The sequence below is a fragment of the Vidua macroura genome, chromosome 2 (assembly GCF_024509145.1).
Source record: "Vidua macroura isolate BioBank_ID:100142 chromosome 2, ASM2450914v1, whole genome shotgun sequence".
NCBI classification, from domain to species: Eukaryota; Metazoa; Chordata; class Aves; order Passeriformes; family Viduidae; genus Vidua; species Vidua macroura.
Window position 1 is genome coordinate 110,760,125 of NC_071572.1, and position 21,960 is coordinate 110,782,084.

General features: G+C 39.6%; 1 protein-coding gene across 3 annotated transcripts in view; it reads left to right on the top strand.

Annotated features, from left to right (window-relative positions):
• The first annotated feature begins 250 nt into the window (after positions 1-250).
• CADM2 (cell adhesion molecule 2) overlaps positions 251-21,960 on the top strand; it is a 573,509-nt gene continuing 551,799 nt past the window's right edge. For 2 of the 3 annotated variants that reach the window (XM_053969852.1, XM_053969854.1), the window contains exon 1: positions 251-755. In XM_053969852.1, coding sequence (XP_053825827.1) covers positions 695-755 — 61 coding nt within the window. In that variant the 5' untranslated portion in view covers positions 251-694. The remainder of the gene's footprint in view (positions 756-21,960) is intronic. The other variant, XM_053969853.1, reaches the window with a different exon arrangement.

Genomic DNA, 21,960 nt, shown 5'->3' on the forward strand with positions numbered 1-21,960 from the left:
GCGCTGCGGCTATTGGGTAGCGCCACGCGCCAGTCACGCGCCCGCCCGAGGGGCCGGGCCGGGGGTGAGGGGCGGGGCCTGGCCGGCGGGGGCGGAGCCAAAGAGACCGCGGGGGCGTGGCCGCGGGGCAGGGCGGGCCGGGGTGTGGCAGGAGGGCGGGTCCGGGGGCGGGGCCAGGCAGAAAGGGGCGGGGCGAGCGGAGGTTGCCCTTGTGTCTCGCGCCGGGAAGCGGCTGGAGCGGAGCGGGATCGGAGTCCCTGCGCATCCCCCCCGCCTCCGCCGCCCCGCGGCGGCACGGCACGGGACAGCCTGGCATAGGCGAGCGGAGAGGCGGACGGACGGACGGACGGACGGACACGCCGGCAGGGGCAAGGGGAGCCAGCGGGGGCACCTGGCACCGCTCCGCGGTGGGAACCTGAACCTGCCCAGCAGCGCCGGAGCCAGCGGAGAGAGCCGCTCTTTCCTCCTCCTTCTCCTCCTCCTCCTCCTCCTCCCTCCCCAATCCACCCCCGCGACCCTGGTCCTCCTCCTCCTCCTCCTCCTCACCCCACTGGATACAGCGAGGGAGACACTGCGGCGGAGGCGGCGGCGGCGGCGGCTCCTGCGGGGGGAAGGAAGCGCCCGGAGAGCGGAGCGGCGGGAGGCTGCGGATCTGCGTGCCTGGCGCCCACCCAGCCCGAGGGGAGCCCCCAGGATGCGGCTGAAGCCCGGCGCGCTCCTGCGCTTCTACAGCCTCTGCGGGATCCTCGTACAAGGTACCGCCTCCTCCCCACCCCTGCCCCACGCGCGGGGAGGGAGGGACACCGGGGGGGCACCGCTGCGGCCCGGGGCATCCCAGATTTCCCCCCCCCCGCCCCACTCCTGACCCGCTCCCTCCCTCGCCCCTCTCCCGGCTTTCCCCCCTCGCCGTGCGCCCCCAGCCTCCCGCTCGGGTAGCGCTATCCAGCGCTGAAGCGCCGCACGGCTGTTAACCCTTCCTGCCCTTCCCTCGTCAGCCTCTTCCCGCCCTCCTTCGCCCTCCGCGCTTCTTCCTCCACCTACCCCTCACCCCGCCGCCAGCCGCTCGCCGACCCCCGCAGCCGCCCCCCGACTGGCCGTCACCTCCTCGCTCGCCCGCCGCGAACGTGCCCCCGAAAGTGCGAGTGCAGCCGCAGCAGCGGCGTGTGCGCTGCAACAACATCCCGGGGAAACGTGCGGGCTCCAGCCGTGCCCCCCCGGCGGGGGGCAGCGGGATGGGGGGTGCCCGCGCCTCGCTGCGCCGCCGCCGGGAGTGCGTGTCTGTGTGTGAGGCATCAGATGTGCACGTAGGGTAATCGGATGAGCCGGCGGATCCTTTCGCCATCCTGCTCCAGGCGGCTCATCCTGCAGCTAGTTTCCAGACTGGATGTATTCCCCTCTCCCTCCGCCCCGCCGCCGCCGCTCCCCCTCGTTCCCGTTATCCGGCCAAGTGGGATGGAGCGGCCGCCGCGCAGGGAAGCCCCGCGACGCGCTGCGAGGTGACCGCCCGCCGCGGCTGCCTGCGGGGGAGCTTCCCCCAGACCTCTCCCGCTCCAGCGGGAGCCGAGCCGGCAGCCGAGCCCGCTGCGCTGCCGCCGGGAGTTTGCCCCCTCGCTCCCAGAGCGGCGGCGGGATGGCGGCGCGGCCCTCCGGCCGCCCCGCTCGGCGGGGACCCCACGGTGCGAGGGAGCGGGCGGCGGCCCCGGCCCCGCGGCCCGGCGGGTGCGGAGGGGCCGGGGAGCCACCCCGCGGCAACTCGCTGGCGGACCCCGCTCCTCCGGGAGGATGCGGGGCATCTCCCAGCCCTTCCCTCGCTCGGCGTGCGGGGTGTTTCGGTGTGGGAAGGAGAAGCGAAGAGTCGATTAAACTAAGTGGCCTTGTAGGTTTTTTTATTTTCCTTCTATTTTTTTTTCCCTCGCTCGCCTCCGTCATGCCATTTCACGTCAAGTTTAATATATTTCGCGTTTCACATGGCTGCGTCATGTGTCGGGCGATCTCTCCGGAGGGAGCCGCGGCCGGCAGCCCGGAGCGGGGGCACAGGCAGCCGCCTGGGTTCCCGAAACACGGGAGCCTCACCCCTGTCACCCCCATCGTCCAGACCCCCCCCGAGTGCCCCCGCTCCACCTCGCGGGGAAGTTCCCGGCCGAGGACGCGAGAAGGAATGGGAGGGGAAGGGAGTGCGCTGGGCAGCCGCGAAGGACGGGTCCGTCGGGTGGATTATTTGTATTCTTTCCCGATGTTTATGGGCTGCCCGGTACGTCACCGCACAAGGAGCTGCTGTGTTGGAGCTATACAGGATTATTTATGGGGGCATGTGCGACGCGCTGCACCTGGGGGCTGGCTCCTCTCTGCCTTTTACATTTCCCTGTGAATTGTCAATTCATTGCCCTGCAACGGAGCTGGGGGTGGGAAGCCTCTGGACTGACTTTCTGTCACCAATAAAATCGGGGTTGCTGCTGGAGGAGGAGGATTTGATCTTTCCTAAGATGCAATCAGCCGCATTCAGCGCGGCGCAGCTTTAAGAGTAAACCAGTGATTAAAAACAGTGATGTCTTTCACTGCAGTTTAGAGAGTGTGCCAGGCAGAATGTAACTCTGTGAACTGCATCAGGTAAAAAACGTGTTGCAAGAAATGGGGTGTAGTGCAAAAATCTGACTGTGACTGTGTGAAAACAACCAGATTGGGCCTGTCCTTGCAGATGGGGAAAAGTGATGCTTAACACGTTACCCAGCTTGCCCTCTGTGTGTGTAAAACATCTCCCCTCCCTTCAGTTTCTCACACGACTATTTTTTCAGCTCCTGATTAAAACTTCAATCAGAAATACTTAGGCTCTCTGTGTACCACACTTCAGCAGAGTGTTCTTTCAAGGGGATATAAAGAACTTGTAACGCTCAGGCAGAAGTGAGAGGAAGTAATTTCTCCAACCCTTGTTTCCTGAGGTAAAGGAGAATGGAGGAGATGAATAAATACATTCCAAAAGACTGTCTTCAGTGGCAACTGTATCCAACAGAATATCCAATTCCTTCAGTCCACCTTAAAGTGGAACTTCGTAAATGTTGTTTTCTTAGTATCTGCCATTTATTTTGACAGAAGTAGCAGACACAGTTGCCATTAGACACATATCTTGTTGATAGCTTAATAGTTGCATTTAAAAGTAGTTTTTCCTGTTGGCTTGATTTACTTCCCCAAACTGTATTGTGAAGTGGCTCAATGGATTTATTCGATTCCTCCAATTTTCTGTTTGTGGGCCATGGGACATGCAGGTTTTTCTGTCATCTCTGATGGGAATAACATCTTTGTCCTGAGGATCCGAAGCACTTCTGAACTGTAATTACCGATGGTTTCTGTTGGTGAAACTGAAGCTAGTTAAAAACAAGGTGACAAAGAGTCAAGCTGACATGTGTCCTGTATGGAAGTTTGCCTTTCTGGCAAGATCTGTGAAGAGACTTGCTTAAGGAATCTGTCCTGAGTATTGATGAAGCATCAGCTGAGGGAAGAGGACATAGAATAATGCTTCTCAGCTTGTGCATGGAATAGCATTAGCAGCAAGCAGTCCCTTCAGAGGGGAGGCAAACAAGAAGTAAAAAAGCCCAGTGTCAACTGCTTGCTGTGAAGGGGAGTGCTGGAGGTGGGAGGGGGAGTAATAACATGTGGAGCTGGGAAGCAGTTTGTCAGCTGAGTTCGGGGATGGTGTTCATCTGCTCTGCCCTCTCCAGCGTTTGCTGTGAAAATAGTGGGATCTCCGGCTGCTGCTGTTCTTAACTTGAGCGCTGTAATGAGCCTGGAGTACTTAAATGATGTCCCACGGGGTTAACCTGTTATTTATGTTTACAGACAGCCTTACTTTTTTTTTTTTTTTCTTTCCGTTCTGATTGTCTTTTGAACGCAGTCTTAAACAAAATTAACAGCTGTAGGGGGGGCATGTTTTTAGAACAACTCAAGTGTTTCATCTGAGCTGCTTTTATGCAACCTGACGAGTAAGCTGGTTATTGTCAAGAGTCGCCACGTGAGAAACTGTTACAATAAAAATAGTTCTGCTGGATTCATACGATACAGATACAGGTTAGGATTATCCTGGAATTGTAGCTGCTGTAGCCCCCTGCTGTGTGATAATGCAAATGGCATCTAATGCCTTAATGTGCTCGGCTCGGAGAAGGCACTGGGTAGTGCCATGTGTGGGAGCAAACGATCCACTTCCAAGATTTTGGCAACACTGGGCAAATCTTCTCAGTGCGGTTGCTTCAGACACTTCAAATGCTTGCAAGCTGTCGACTAATGAAAATAATGTAGGGACTCTTTAATTTGTCAGAAACTGTGGCCACTGATGCAACAAATCAGCCAAGACAGGTAATTGCTTGCGGGTGAGACTCTTTTCATTAGCTCGATCTGTTACAAGCAGAATAAAAAAACCTGCAAACAAACCTGGACAAACATGGATATGACTACTTATGAGATCGTCTGAGCTGATTTAAGATGAAGTCGTTACACATTACTCAATATCTTGTGTATTTAGACTTTGTTTTGAATTTTCAGTTGGATTTCTGTTAGCAAAACCTTGGCAACCCAAGGCTGCCTGCACAGGGGTTGTCTTGACAGCTCAGTGTTCATATGCTAATACAGTGTACAGCGAGTCAAATGCACGGAGGTTTAATTCTGTAGGTACTGTGAGGGCATACACAATTACATAACAAAAGACAGTAGTTTTAGTACAGTCTCTATGTGGAATATTTTAGACACAATTTGAAACATAAAATTTTTATCTCTACTTGATGGTGTCTGTCTTTATATGACCTCCATCAATCTAACCAGGGCTTGGTAGGCTTAGTAGCTGCTTAGTTCTCAGGCTAGTTCATATTTTATGAATTATTTTGCTTGATTTCTTCATGGTTTTTTATTGATAGTCATCCTATAGCAGTTCAGGTTTAGAACATGAAGTAACTAAACAATCCAGATTCCCATTGATGATGTCCCACAACTTCCCTGTGGAGAACATGAATAGGGATTACTCTCTCAAGTATTTATCTCACTCTTGCACTCAAAGTATTTATCAAGTTTCTACCATCAAATCAACAGTAAACAGTTTTGTAGTTTGTCACCAAAGAAGTAATTCCATAGAAATGCTGATCAACAGAAACACCTCTGTTGAAGCAAATACATTTTTCTTGTCTACTCGTCCTGTTAATTTTGTTGTTGTTCTTTTATTTTTTTTTTTTTTTAATTTTATGTCGGAAATGTGGAACAGTCACTCTAACTCTGCTTTTAAATTTACTTGTCAGTTGCAATTCCATGATAATGTACTGCAAATGTCTCTAAGTTATAGTTTATTATTATAGAAGCCTTAGTTCTCATAATTAGCTTTCTCATCCCTCTGGCCTGATCCTACTACTGACAAAATGTGTTGAATGAGATTACCCTTACTCTTTCCACCAAAGAATTATTCTCTTAATAAGAGTTATTGTTTTAATATTGCTAATTGAAGCTTGGATTTTTTTTTTTTCCTTTTTCTCTCTTGTGGATTACAAATGTTGATGAAGTAACTGGTAGCAGCAGTTATATATGGTGTGGACACGGACATCAGGTGCTTGCCAAAAGAACAGCAGTATAACCAACTAGAGTGTGGTTGACTGAGCTAGAACAGTGACTTCCTCTCCATCTAACATTTAAAAATGTAGAAGTAGGAGATGTTGTCATTTTCCTCTTAATGGCTTCTCCTGGAGAAAGAAGGATTACTCCAATTTTGTTTTAATTGTGTTGAACAGCAGGAAGAAACTCAAAAGTTAGGCCCTCTCAAAACAATGCAGGGTCTTCTGTAGAGAGATTGCTACTGACCTGCTTTTTAAAATACACATCCTAAAACAAATGCAGAATAGTAAAACTATTAGACACAGCTTAGTGTGTGTGTCCTCTGGGATTGCATTGATATTAAGTATGATCTTAATGAGCATATCCTTTCTTCCCAAGGAGTTTTTGAGGTGTATTTGAAAGGAAGAAAGGCAAATATCACGTTCCAGTGGCAAGGAATAAATTGTAAAATTGTGATTTCTCTCAGGAATTTGCCCTTGAGCAATTATCCTTCAACATAATGAAAACATTTTGGAAAAAATAGAGTATTTTCAAAAAATGAATGTGGGTGTCTTTGCAAGGCTCCTTAATGTTGTGGGTTTTTTTTGGTATATCCCCCCCTTTTTTTTTCCTCTGAACCTATTTCAGGATCTTTTCCCTTAATTTTGTAAATGAAAATTAAAGACAAAGCCCAAATGTTTGTGGTTTCTCTTCTGTTAATGGATACTAAGCTCAGGATGGGTGCTTTAAATATCAATGCATAAGACAGTACTGTAATAGCATCCTAAGGGGGTTGAAGGAAGGAGAGAACATTTATTTCAGGGACAAAACATTGGGGGCTGTGTAGCTGCTCTTCTAGTGCTCTCCTTTAAGGCTGGAGTTTGGTGCGTAGGACTTTTTAGCACATGGAACTCAAAACAGCTACAGAGGGGTTAGTGGACAATGTAGGTGGTTTGTCTACCTGTTTTCCCATCCCTTTTCCCTTTAATCTGTAAATATGAGGGAAAAAAAATCATACTTGCATCCTTTGCTATCCTTTTATTTGCAAGATAGAGACCTTGGAATCTTTGTAAGCCTTATTTAGGAAAGCTTTTGCTGTCTTGACAAATTTAGGATTTTTGAGGGAAAGACAATTTCCAACAGTGAGTTGAGTTGTGTTTACTGATTTAGAGTTTAATTAAATGGCTCTTGGAGAGTGTGAATGCTTTTATAACTTTTGCATTTAAAGTAGCAGCAAATCAATTTTAATATAGTTTTACATTACTATAAATTCATGCATTCATCTTTTTTTCTCTTTTATAATACTCAATTTAGATTTATCCTTTTTTCCTTAAATAGCTGATAAAGATTATTAACTGTCCATAGGCAGCTGCTCTTCAGTTTCAGAAAAATAATTATAGTGTATGTTCCTCAATTCAAATGCCTAAAGTACTTTCAGAGCTGAAAATTTTACTGTATAAGTTTTGTTTATGTGGAGATGCATTCCTGAACTACTCTCCAGCTTTTCCTTTGTTTTGTGAATGGAGTTGGCAAGGTTTAGGTTTTTTGTAAAACAGAGTGTGTCATCACATATCCAGTATGGAGGTTGTTTAAATAGCTTTGATATTCTATCATCCTCTTCGTGTAAACAGTTTGTTGGGAAGAATAGTGCAGGAGAGATTGTTTTCTTACGTTAGAGATAAAAATATCCTGGTGATATTTTAAACCGCTTATATGCCACAGTATTAATCAAACAATGGTTCTAATCTTGGTAATTCAATTACTAAACCTTAGGTGAAGGAACCAGAGTCTGCTGCTACATGCAAAAATAATCTGTGACCACTTATGAAGATGCAGTTACACTTTTATCATCAATATATACTGCATTATTGCTGCTGCTGCTTCTGGCAGAAGCTGAATAGGCAGCAGAGCTGTACAGACCCATTGGAGTCTTAAAACTCTTGTTTTTTTCTGAAGTTCAGCACTGGAGATTCAAGAACTGCCACTGACTGACAGCTCTGAAGAAAGTAAGACCAAATTACTTCACAGCAGCAGTTGTAGTAGGCACGGGCACTGTGGTATTTTCTGTCTGTTCCAATATTTATCCCAAACTGACCTACATCTGCTGGATTAACAGTGTAGCTTGACCTGCTTTTGTTCCTGCTATGCTGTAAGGCAGGAAGGCTGTTCTGGTTAGTCCCTAACCAGGGGAAAAGCTATACTGGTTGAAGCAGAAGCAATCAAATTTATTTTAATTAAAAGATTGTAAAAAGTATGTTTTAGCATCAAGTTCATTTCATATTTTTCCCTTTCAAAGTGTTTTTTTTTTTCTTCCCTAAGTGTTAATATGTTTTTATATCTGAAGTTAAAATCTTGACATTGTAGTTGGTGCTTTATTGTGGTACACTGGAGAACAGTGAAGAATTCTCCATTGATTTGCACAATTTGTACAGAGAAAGTAAGACTTAATTTGATAAATGAAAACACTTATTTTCACTCTTGAATCTCTTTCAACTGAATGAGATTTTTTATGTCTTCAAATACATAAAAACATTGAACTGCAGCCATTTGCAAATAGGAGAATAAATGCAGTGACTAGAAGTATTACTCACTAAACTGATTACCAATCAAGAATTAACAAAGTATCCCAAATCTGTGACAGGTCATCAAATGGTATAATATATTGAAGTATTAAATTTATATGAATTCTTTTGTTAACAACTAAGATAATAGTAGTGAGAATGAAAGAACTTCTTGTCTTTGGAGGAAACCTTAAACTAACATGCCAGTTCTTAAATGACATGTGAACCATCTTCTTGGCATTGCAGTTTTCTCTTAACTTTACAGTAATTTAACTTTTCCATTGCAGGTTTCTCATAATGTTACTGATGTCTTCAGGCTTGTATCATGTGGCTTTGTAACACTATGAGAAATAGGTGAGATTTGGGTGATATGGAGGAAGATAGAATTGCCATCTTGATCAGCGATGATTGTAGTTAATGACAAATTACATGTGTGCAGTCAAAAGGGAATCCCTTCAATTTTAACTTAAAACCAATTGTAGGAAAAATGACAACATCTAACACTGAGGAGCTTTTCAGAACTTAAATATCAAGTCACACAACTGACAGCACATAGTATATTAAAAAAAATATATCTCATCTTTTGGTATAAAACCAAAATAGCAGTGAATTAGCTTTAAAGACTGTGCTTTCTCTAAAAGCTGTAGTCCTTTTTTTGAGATATGTGGCATATCTCTCATCAGTAAATGTAAAGTTTGTGGTTTACAAACTTCTGGTTAATGCTTCTTTTTGGTGTGTAAAATGCAAAATTCGTTGTTAGAGTGAATAAATCTTATTAACTCCTTAAATAATTGTCCAAAACTCAATTTCAGTACTTTCCCCATAAAATAAGCCCGAATTTTAGAACTGGACCAGAATAAAATTAAAATGTTTTCAGCTTCCTAAGCCATCTTTGTTTTGCAAATTATTAATCATTACTGCTTTGCTGCTTTCTGAATGGTGAATCTGGGAGCCACTGGGAAGGCATATAATCAATAGAAATATATGGGCCATTTGTTTTTATTTATGATAGATAAAAGAACCTCACTGGCTTGTAGACTTATTTATGGGACTTTCACATATGCTTAGTAGGTAAGATTAATGTAATTTCAAAATAGCTTGGAATATAATATTGGTTTAAGTGACTAGGTGTTTATATATTTTGTGGAAGCAATGTCTGGGGGCAGGGGGAGGAGAAGAGTTTTTGAAAACAATAGGATTGTAGAATTTCCCAATCTGTCTTTGGATTTTGAGAAAAAGAGTTACGCCAGATTTTGTACAGATCTGCTTTTGTCTGTTAGAAGTGATACTTCTGTTCCACAAAAGGACAATTTCTTCCTGATCTGATGCAAAATGGAATAACAGAAAATTTGGATAAAGAAGCAGATGAACATGTGCTATGAAGGATATTCTTCATTTACTGTGATATCTGTACCACAGGATTTGGAAGTGCAGATGCACTTAATGTTCATTAGACTATCTCTGTTGCAAACTGAAATAGACCATAAATCCCAGCAGGCAAACAAAATCTAGTAGTCTTTATCATTTTAAGTAAACAAATGAAAAGTTTTTGTTTAGAATTAATATCATAGGTTTTTGTTGCTTTTTTTTTTTCTTTTCCTTTTAATTGGTCGTTAAAAACCTATCATTTGAACTTTTTTTAGAAAGTAAATATCTTCAGAAATAAATTTCAAAATATGTGACTGGCTGGTCACAGATAAATGCAGATTAATCTCCCTCTAGGCCCTGTCTGCCCAGGATACCTGCCAAGAAAAAAAAAAAAACACCTTCTTTTTTTTCCCTTCTGCTTGCTGTTTCAAGGTTTATAGTGGGGAAACAGCAGTAGCCCTGCTCTGTATGCATGAGGGATTTGCTTTCTTAAGATTGTGAGGATAAAGGCCTCGAGTTTGGATCCTGTCTAATCTGTTTACATTGATGTGTCAATTCTGCAAGGAGTGAGCTGTGCCAGAGCAGTGCCTAAGTGTTCTTCATGGATGATACGTGGATGGATGGAGGACAGGGCATGTGGACAGCTCATTTTCTCTAGGAATAAAACATCCCTTCTGGAGTTGTCAGAGAAGCCTTTGCTGTGAAGGACCAAGGCATCTGTGAAGATCAGGCTGGAACAAACCCCTGTATGACTGTGGGTTTGCAGGATGCACTGGGACTTTTCACCTCTCTCCTGCTGTGGCTTTCCACCTCTTCCCCTCTGCAGGAAATGGAATGAAACAAGTCAAGATTTTAGAGGAAGTGCATTCTGTAGAAGCTGTGAGAGGACATGCTTCTTCCTACTTTGAGGAGAAACTACCTGAGGTGGATGTGATAGCAGGATTAGAATTAATTTTCCCACTTTTTTTTTTGAGAGAGAGTTTGGTTTAGTTTTGTTTTATTTTTAATTATTAGTGTTTTCTACCCACTACTTCTCTGCCTTCCTCAAATGTGTACTGACAGAGGTGAGGAGGAGAGCCAGCTGGAGTCATTCCCTGGCACTGGAGCCTGCCTCCTGCCAGGGACACTGATTTCAAATGCTTTTTACAGGGGTGGTCATAAAGCTCCAGTCTCTTTTGTCCATTCACCTGATTTTTTTTTTTTTTTTTTTTTGTGTCAGAAAAGTGTGGAAGACTTCCTACAGGCATAAGCAGGATAGGGCAAATATGAGAGCTGAAAATACTTCAGAAGTTACCACAGGGAAACCAGGAACTGAGATGAATTTCCACAGACTGGTACAAATGTACTGCATGAGAGCATTTCAGCATAGCCCCATTTAATTTTCCTCATTCTGAGTTGAGAGAAATCAATTGCTTGATTTGAGCATCTCATTCAAATGCAGCTAAAGCACTTTGTAGGTGCAGTTAACTCCCATTTTCTCTCTAATGTTACAAGACAAGCCATTTCACTGTAGAATGCAGTACGACCCAGAATACTCAAAGTATCAATGTCGCTTGTGGTCTGTTTGAATTAAGAGGCTTACAGAAAAGATCCAGTGAAATGTGTATTAGTATGAGAAATTGGAGTTGACTTATGAATATCAATGTCAAAGCCGAAGATGTCTTCAGAAATACAGTTCCACTGCTATTATGTCCTCTTGATCTGAGTAAGAACTTAGGAAATCTAGCATGTCTACAAAAATGGAATTACTGCTCTGCATGTGTAGCAATGTGCTTATCAAATTTAGACATTGGTAGCCACACTACTACAACTTGGGTAAGATGTTTGCATGGTAGGAGTAGGCAGAAGGTCCTGCTCTTGCTTCCTGTTAAACTTCTGGATTGTCTCAATGCACACCACTCATTCTCTAAAAGGGAAATTCTTGTCATGAAAACTTTCAGTTCAGTTAACACCTGAAATATCTACCCCATTTCTGAAAGGCTTCTGCTGCTTGCAGAATAGAAAAGTAACTGTAAAACAACTGGCAACAAGTTTTTTATACACATTACTGAGGCTCTGGGGCTGTCTGTATCGTGAATGTGTTTTTTGTATCTGGAACACGTGTACACGCTATCAAGTGTCAGGCTATTGTGCAGGGGAATCAATACAAATACAGTGTTTTAGCTAAATTAGGGAAATAGTCCCAAGAGTAGAATTGAGAAAAGATCAGCAATCCATCCAGTGTTTCTGGTGCTTCATAAAAAGATTTGTATTATTGCAAGTCTCTCATTCTTGCATGTGCAAGTTGTTTTTTATTTTTTTTTCACAGTATACCCTTGTAAAGCATCTACATCAGATGCTTTAATAACTCCTGACAAACTTGTTAGTATTGTTTCCTGTGGCAGTGTGACAGATTTTATTGCAGAATACACACGCATATGTGAATTTAGATTACAAAAATAAATCAATGGATGATGATATTTGAAAACTTTTAAATAGAGAACTAGGTGGTGCTGTTCTTTCATCTTTGTTGCTTAGCTGAATTCTTAAGTGTGGACTGAGAACACCGGGCTACTCCTTTTAAAATGAATTTAGCTGTCTTAAATGTTAGAAGTTATTGTTTCAGATTTCATTGAGAATGCTACTTTAGCAGCTAATAATTGCTCAATACAACACTTTATAGTTTATGGAAAAGAACTTTTGCATTGAATGGTGAATGGTGTAGTTTTATTCAGCATGGTGATATACTTCCTTTTATTTTCAGTTTGAATGACTTTGGAGTTAATTCAAATAACTTTTTAGACTCTATATTTGGTGTTATATTGAGGATTATTTATTCTAATCAGTTTAACTTGTTTAGATGTGTGAACCTTTTTAATCCTTTTCCACTGTTGGTTTCTTAAACACTTTGGGACTAATTTGCTAACAGCACAATGAGATCATCAATAATTGCTGGAAGAAATTTTTTGTAATTCTGTAGTAGCAGTATATAAACCACGATTAATTAAACAAGAAAACCAATTTATTAAGTTTTATTTCATTTACAAAAAATATAAATTTTTAATCACTGTCTTGTCTCAATGCCATTAATGCTGCAATAGGAAATAGTGAAGCTAGATTATAATGAACTGCCTAGGATTGAGATAGATTTGTTTTATTAGTGTTCAGTGTTGCAGCAGAATAATAAATGTCTAATTAGTCTCCAACTCCAGTATGTAGCACTTCAGTAGAGAGTTCCTCTCATTGACCACTGCTTAAACTAAAATGTTGAAAGAACAGATGGAAGATAAAGAAATAAGGGGAAAATGTACTTCTTCACTGAAAAAGAAATGAAAATGTGCTCTGGCCAGGTCAGAGTTATAAATGTGTTTGCTCTAAGTATGTAATTACTTACTCAAAAAATAAGCTGCAGCTGTTAAAGGAGGAGTGTGAAAACACTTTTTAATGGAATTTGTTTCCCCTGTTCCTTCTGAAGTGCTGCAATACAGAGTGGGATCTGAAACAGAAAGTTTTTACTTTATTTTTCTTTTGAACAATCAAAAAATGCTCTTCCTTGACGCTAGAGATTTAGTCAAATATCTAAATAATACCCATACAATTGCAAATTTGTACCAATGTTAAAAGCAGTAATTCATTTTATGTTGTTTTTTTGTGAGATTTTAGTGTCACCGAAGCAGCTATTCCAATGTTTGAAAAGCAACAAAAGATGTTTCAATTTATTTATGGAAATAGGAAAGAAACCCAAAACAACTCCAATCCACAAAGAATTAAAAAAAAAAAAATCCCTTGTTATTCCTGACAAGCAAATATCCTTAGCTCTGAAGCAGGAGTCACATTTTATTATACTCTGTGTGGTAATGGACTTTGTACAGTGTTTTTGGTTTTAGTTTTTACCATTAAAAACTACTAATAAAAACTCACTGCCAGAGTTACTTCAGTGCTTAGCACTTCCTTATTGCAGAATTGCATCTCAGAGATAGTGGTTCAATTTGCATGGGTTACCAGACTATTTACTTTTAAAAGGGGTGTATTAATGGATTAAGTGTTCCTAACTGTAATTGGGTACAAGTGTGCAGAAGATTTCTGAATGCATATTATAAATTGAAAATTATCAAACCAGCAACCTTCAGAAGTTTCTACTTTCTCCCACAGCCTGTAGTTTGGCCTGTGGATTAGCACATACTCCCAATTATTGCAAGTACTTAATTTTTACAGTACTTTTAGAGTATTTTCCTCTTTTTCTCAGGAAGTGTTGGACCCCTGAATCAAGTCGTTCTATGTGCAAGTGCAAGGATTAAAGCAATATTTGGATTAAAGAAATATTTGACTGGAAAGAGAGAGAATTTATTATAAGTAGTTACTTCTTTTCAAGTGTTGTGATTCCAACCCACTAAAATTGATATTTATGTACTGTGTTGGAGGTGGGCTGTCAATAAATAAATGAAGGGCTACTTATAAGTCTTCCTGCACCAGCCCACTCCTTTCAAAGCAGCTAAGCATGAGCATGTGAAGGAATGAGGTGTTAGAACCAGAGCTGCTGTTGTTTCTAAGCTGCTGTTGATTTTTCTAAGTTACAGATGCTATTTAAGAATATAATTTAAGCCAGGTACAGTGAAAATGTCCTGTGATTTTTGCAACATTCTACAACACTCCAAAATAACTTTTAGAAAATGGATGCTGCTTGATCCTTAGATCTGAGGAAGAGAGAGGGATATTATTATTTCAAAACATAGGAAAAATGATAAAAAATATTCTTATTTCTTTTGTTCTGCTTAGGTTCTGGGAAACACAGTGATTCCAACAGCATGAAAGGTGTCCTTGCCCATGGCAGGGAAGTTGGAAATAGATGATCTTTCAAGTCCCTTCCAACCCAGGCCATTCTCTTTTCTGTGATTCAGTGATCACTAAAGCTCAGATTTGCTTTCTTAGTACATTAAAATAATAGTAAGTTCTTTATTTGTTTTTTTCCCCCCTACTGAGTATTACCAGTATGGGGAGAGATCTGCATAAGGTACTGAGTTTTAGGTAACTTCTGTTTGAAATCATTTAGATTGGCACAGTAGGTTTTTTCCCTTGGCTTACATTGCATTGAATAATTTATACATGAAGTGCAAGATGACACTGTATATAAGGTTACTTTTCTAATCCAGGAAAATGCCACAATGTAAAGGAGCCATAAAACACTTTGCATTTCTATTTGTGAGAATTTTTTTTCCAACATTCTTTGATTTAGGCTTTGTATTCCACTTTCAAGTTTTATTTTTTTTAATCTGCGACTTCAACTTTTTTTTCTCCGTTGCTTTTAAGTTTTTGTTCTGTTTTGTTCTTATGTCAGTGTGTTGCCATAAGTCCTGATATTTTAAATTTATTAAATCAGCTGAAGAATAATTCTGAATAAACATGAAATTGCTGTCTGTTTTGGGCCAAAAGCATGAGAAGCCTTTTGTCACCTGTCACCAGTGTGTGTTTTTTGTTTGTGTTTTTCCCCCTTTTGGTTGGATTTGAATGAAGATCATGAGGTAACACTAAACAATGTCTGATTTAGTAAAAAAGACAACTACACCCAACTTAACTTCCATGATATCTATGGAAGGGTTGTAAGAAGGGCGCAATAGAGAACTACCTCATTTTTTCATAACAGTATCTCAGTTTTTGCTACGTCTGCACCACTTTTAAGTACTTAGATACTTTCTGTTGATATTTACAAGTAATTTCCCTTTGTTTTCATCATGTTTCAGTTGCCACAGTTACAGTAACTGTTTTATTTCAAATACAGTCAAAGCAAGACTCTCTGGTACAATTTCAGTGTAGGGTGTGACTCTGGTTTGTTTCTTCAGCACACCTTTAGACAGCTCACACTTCAGAGCTCAGATGAAAACTAAACATGTGTAAATAGAGAGAATTTAAAGTCAAGTCTTTCTTCCAAGTATGGAATTTGAAGGAAATAATTAATATTTAGAGTAAACAGTGCTTACTCCTCTTTTTCCCTGATAGTGGGATCTCAGAACCTTTGAATTTAACTTTTGAAAGGTAACATTAACTAAATTGAGTTCTGAGGCTACTCAGGCTCATAATCGTGATACAATTTCTTTTGGGAGTTGTTTCATAGTGTTTGTCATGATTAATTGATCTTGAAAACCTCTATCTGTGCATAACATTGCAAACATAGCAGAATTAAATGGAAATTATGAGATAGGCAAAGAATTGTTTGTGTATATCTGTTTATATCAATACTGAAGATAAGTGATCAAGAAGATAGGGCAATTATTGCATAATATTTGATTAACCTAATTCAGTTAGTTATCAGACTCTATGCAAATATTCCAAGTACCTAGGAAAGAAGGTTTTGTGGTTTTTTTTTTTTTTTTTTTTTTTTTTTTTGCGAGCTACCCTTCTGTCTCCCCACTTCCCCAAAGAATTTGAAGTGTGCATGAAACTTTGCCAGCATCATTTAAAAATATGAATAAAATTATGAAGTCCAGTTCTTCTACCATGAAACAAGTTATTTAAGCTGAAATAAAGAGGATTGTGTTTTTTTCATCTCTGCAGGACTGTATTATTTGGAATTCTGTTCATTTTCATTGTGAAACACATAAGTAATCAGTATCAATGCTCAGATAATATCAAGGTGATTTTGGTACTGTAGATTTTGAACTTGTATGTTCTCTATGATTTTTTGCAGTTGGAATTGTAGGCATGCCCATGTGTCTGCTCTGTACCTGCTTGTGAAAATTCAAAGCTGCAGTCACAGCATGTGAAAAGTCATTCTGTCCCACAAGTGTATTGGCATTTTTCTCAACTTGCTGAGTGTATAAGCTGTAAATTTTAAGTAATTGCCATGTAGAAACCTCATGCATATAACAGGACCATTTTATCTATGCCTATTTGTCAGCAGCTGCATCCCAGAATGGATTTGTTAAATAAGTACCACTGTTCTGCAGTCTGCACCTGTATGTGCTTTTAAGTTGCCTGATGATCTCAGCAAATCAAGAACTCTTCCCCCACCCAACCAAATAGTCTTCTGAGATTGTGGAAGTACTAACATTTGTACAGAAAAGTGATAACATAAGTAAGGCTTTCAGCCACCTAAAGGGTTGGCTAAATTTTTGACTATTGGTTCATTAAATCTTTTGTCTTGTTGCTGGTTCTGCTGGCAAGTATCTCAATATTTTCATTTTTGGCCTTTCTCATCACAAAATGCCATGACAGACAAAGTATCAAGTAAAGCTGAGCTCTTCCTTCTGCATTGACCCTTTGAGTTGAGCCTGTCTTATGAAGTGCATCTTCTGTGCAGTTACAGTTCAGCAGCTTATAGCAAGGTTAAGGAGCTGAAAGTGGAGTTCTCCAAAGAAGTCCTTGAGCTGGAAACATGATGGGGCTATGGCTGGGCTAATTAGCCTTGTATAATTAGTACATTGGTTTCATAATTCAGTACATTGGTTTTCCTTACTCTTCTCTTTGCAAACACAACCATTTAACTTTTTGTTAATACACGTCTCATTCTTCTCAGTGAGAATTTTTAGTATCATCTTGTCCTAGCGCTGTCCTAATCCAGATCCAGTCATTAGTCTTGGTGTAGACTGCTAAAAATGCATCTTGAAATTCAGAGTTTTGTGTTAAATGTAGTCCATTAAAAAATACAACATCCACTGTGGTCAGTAGAAATTCATGTGCAGAAATTTGGAAAAAAGGTTGCATTTTCTATTATTTCAGAAAAAAATAAGTGGTATAGAGGTTGCATTTATTCATTATGTTTTAACTATGGTTTTAACAATATTTGTGTATAAATATTTAGCTTAAGTTTGACTCTATATAAACATATATATATATATATTTCATCACTTGATTTGCACTGCATTTAAATTAATATGTTAATAATATATTAAATAATTAAATAATAAATTAAATAATAATATATTAAATATCCATGCATGAGTTGGATTCTGGTGAGAAAGTTGCCCAAAACTAAAGACATCTTAAGTGCAATAACTGAAGTGTTCTGGAAATGAAATGTGAAAACTTCCCGTGAAAATGTGTGGTTTTGCTCTCTGTAAATAGAAGCTACATCAAAAATGTGTACTATTATTTTTTTTTTTAAAGTATTGATGTCAGTGCAGCTGAGTTATGGAAGACCTGGTACTGGCTTGTTCAACAGAGTCAGAATTATGCTGTTCCAGGTCATCGTGGGTCATCTGGTTAATGCTGGATGTGAAAGGCTGTGCTACATTCCAGCCTTTGTCCTACTTTTATGAAACAGATGCTCTTCACTGAGGAGACACAATTAATTTCTATGAAATGGGTGGGTGTCCTCTTGCCATTCTTTAAATGCAGCTGTTTCAGTTAGTTTTTGGTTAAATTCTTTGCTGTTTGTAGCTGCAGGAGTTCATATTTTGAGGTTGTGAATTTCTTAGGCTCCAAGACAAGCTGAACAAATAGAGATACAAACCACTAATATAAATACTTTCAATGCTTTTAAGCTTTTTGCTTATTTTGCAAGCAGTTGAGCTTATTAACCCTGAAAAAAGTAATCTGAAACGGTAATGAATACAAGTGTTAATGCAACCTCCTCTTTCACAAAAAGAACCTGAAATTTGCAACACCAGGTCACTCGAAAGACCTCTAGTTTTGTACTGAATGTGGTTTAATGAACATTTTCTTTCTTTCTTTGAGGGTTTTTTGCTAAGCAGTAATTCTCCTCTAGAAGATTAGGCTATTTACTAGCAAGACTAAAAGATGATACATCTAAAAAACATGATAGAATGAATTTCACTGTGCGTGTGAAGTGCACAACATTTCACTAAATTTTCATTGGCAGATGTGTTGCTTTTATTGTTGGCTTCCATAGGCTGTAGTGAGGGGAGCTGCCAAACCAGATCTTCTGTGGGCACCACCTTGCTGATCCTGGAGTTTCAAGGCTAATCTCAATCAACTGCAGGTCTGAGTGTGCACATTTAGGTGGGAGAAGCATCCAGGCAGGATTTGCAAGGCTGGGAGACACCAGTGTAGTCATGTGGAAGAGGCTTCAGATGGAATCTGGACTTGGATTGATTTTCTCTCTCCTGGGCAGCACAAAGCTGGATTCACATGGCAGCTTTGGTAGGATGTTTTGGTGAGCAAGGAAATGGGGAAATGCAGCGAGTTCTGAAATGCTGGATAGAAAGGAGAGGGATAGAACTGATGTACAATAATATGGCAGAAGGGAGAGAAACAGGACATGTGATTTGAGGTGTGATTTTACTGCCTGCTGTAAAGTATAGGGAAAGAACATAATTTCAGATGTGTACAGAGATCCCTGCCACGTGTAGCTGGTTCAGCCTCACTACATGGTTTAGTCCTAATCAAACTGGAACTTAAAATGTGTTCCAAGTTCTTCATTAGGATTAAGAAATTGCATGTCTTGAACATGCTTCAGCTTCATATACTTTCTGTAATAAAAGAATAAAATACTTTTCTGGGTGAAACATTAAATAGCAATGTAATGACATTAAATACCAATGGTTATAAATTGATTTTACTTTAAAAAATATTGTGCAAATTTATATTATGTAATTTCTCCACCTTCTTTTTTTTTTCCTCTGTGGAATCACTTTAATAATGATATTTTTGTTCCTGTGGCTGGTTCTTCCTGTGCCTGATTTCAGAAGAACAGCTTGAGTGACTTTCTCAATTCACTTTTTATATAGTGACAAGTATCTCATGCTTCTAATCCAAATGCTGTGTGCTTGACTAGCCTCAATCCAGAGGGTGAATATCCCTCTATGAACAGAGCCTATTCTAATAGTTTTCAGAATATATATCAGCACTGTTCTGCTATTCTAAGCTGCCACATGCTATAGTCCCTTTTATGAACCAAGAATTCATTTATAAATAAGATTAGGAATTTATTGTTGCTAATCCTTCCTTATTTTTAATGTCCACTGCTGCTGGATTACTCTGCTTGTCATTTACAGGAACTGTAATATTTGGAGTGCACATTTTTCATTTTTTGTTTGTTTACTCTTTTTTTGTTTTTTTTCTTTGCTTCCAAGTCTTAAACCAGAAAGTTAAAACAGGGAACTCTCTATATCATGCAAAAGGAATGAATAGCTATGATTCCTCATTTCAGGCTGATGTATTGGTCCAGTGTTTTAAGTCATGAAGGTTTTTTTTAACTGTTAAATTGTGCTTTTTCTCTACACTGATAGTTCTTCCCAAGTCTATCATCAGTATACTTAATTAGCACAGTCTTACCTAGGTGGTAACTGTTGTTTATGGGAACATTAAAAGAATTTTGTCCAAAGATCAAGCTTAGGTTCTCCAGAAATAAGCAGAAGCTAGTAGAGTTTGATTTCCATTTCATATATGAAATATTTGTTGTCTTAGGAAGATCTGAGAATATTTGATTCCTACCTTCTATTTGTGTTAAAAAATGATAGTCTGGAATTTTTTTTTATGTGTCCAACATGGTAATTTTCACACTAAAAATATTTGTCTTCTGATACACCACTTGAAATTTACTTTACTTTTAAATCAAAATTTAATTCATGTTGCATTAAAAAAAATATACAGATGGAAATATTTTTCCTTCTTCAATCTTTTTTATATATTTGTTGCAAGACCTTACTTGTTAACTGTTCTTTTCATCCTCCTTGTAAGCATTAATTTATTCTTGCCTTGTTTCATTTTTATGATTACATTTTTGGTAATGTTTTCAACAGGTTTATGTGAAAATTGATCAAAGAGGTCTCTTGATGTAGCTGTCTATTCATTAAAGTCAGAAGCTTCTCAATACGTTTTTGGGTTTCTGCCCACAGAATAAGATTGTCTTTCCAGACAAATCCTTGTGAAAGTGCTGACTCTGAGTATCTGCTCCATTTCATTGTAGATGCTTAAAGTCTTCATTTTGTCTTGCTGAAATGAAAAGTTTGATTTTTTTTTTTTTTTCTCATTCATCAGAAATTATTTTCTAGTTGTGCAGTCCAAGATTATATATTCTAGCCTCTGATTTAGCTGCTTGACAAAGCAATGTGGGAGATAATATAAAGTCTAGTTGATGTTTTGTGGCAAAACAACACCAAAAAACCAACAAACAAATCCCATCTCAATCAGATTTCTGTATTCCCAATACTGGTACTCAATGTTTTTGAAATTATATCTGGAGAGTTGAAAATGTATTAATTTCTAGTGGTATCTGCTGACAGACCAAACCCACCAAGCAGTTAAAAGAGATTGAACTTGAAAAGGAAGCTTTTCTACAGGACTTGCAAAGTTCTTCTGTGGGTTGAAATCACAAAGGAAAGAAAATAGTTTGCTTTTTATTTTTACTCTTCAATTAATTATAAACCTGTATAAACATGTATAAGCATATATACACTTCTGCCTTTGAATACCATTTTTAAATATGACTTTTGCAGACCTGCAAAATGATGACTTCGGAATAGCATGTGAACTTATTTCACAGTAGAATAAAGAAATCACTGCTTATAGAATGTTAATCTTTTTACTAAACCAAAGCTCTTAACCTGAAACATTATTCTGGCATGTCATTCATTTAACAAGACTTCATTGATTCTTAGTGCATACAGTTTTGAAATTGATTCTTGACCATCTATAATTATTATGTGTAAAAAAAATCGAGTTCTAAATTTATAAAAGCTTCTTAAGACAGAAATTGCATTAGTGCTTATATGTGCTTGTGCTTATATGTGTGTGTGGTTAGGAATATGTGGTATATTGAATTATACTTTTTTCGTTTTCAGTCTTCTTAAAAAGGAAAATATGTCTTTGAATCTCATTGCTCATGGCAGTTTCATGCTATGTGACCAAGGCTGAAGTTCTTTGGCTTACACATCTTCCCCTAAAAGTTCACAACAGTTCATTAAGATTAACTTTTAGAAAGCAGGTAGTGGACTTAAATAACTTAAATGACTCTAAAGCACTTGTGTGTCTTCTGTAGCATACAGATATGAAGCGTGCATACATATGCAAACTCTCTTAGAACATTTTGCAGGCATGTTATTGAACATTTAATTTAATAAGTATTCAGGAACAGTCTTCTGTTTCTGCTTTGCTTAGTCATACTCCTAAAGTGCTTCCTCTGCAGAGCCTATTACAGCAAATCTTTTGAAGTGTTTCATCAGAAGCTGCAGGTGCCTAAGACAAGTGAGACACCCGAATAGCTGCCTTATGAGATCTGCTCATCATGTGGTATTCACACAGATTCGTGTTTGTTTACAAATCAATTTAAAATTCAGTTCTTGCAGTAAGCACCAAGACAATAGTTAAAGATTTATTTCCATCATAGTTACTGAAGAAAGAAAAACCAATAGGATCAGCTACCTGATACACTGTTTTGAAAGATTCACTTTACTGTTGGAGCAGATGAGGAAGCAATAGCTAAAAAAGCCTCAAAGTTGTCATTATTTGCTGTGTTTACCACAAAGGGCACATGCAAAAATCTTACTAAATCCAGGTGCACCTTTAAGAAGTCACTTAACTTATTTAAATTATTAAA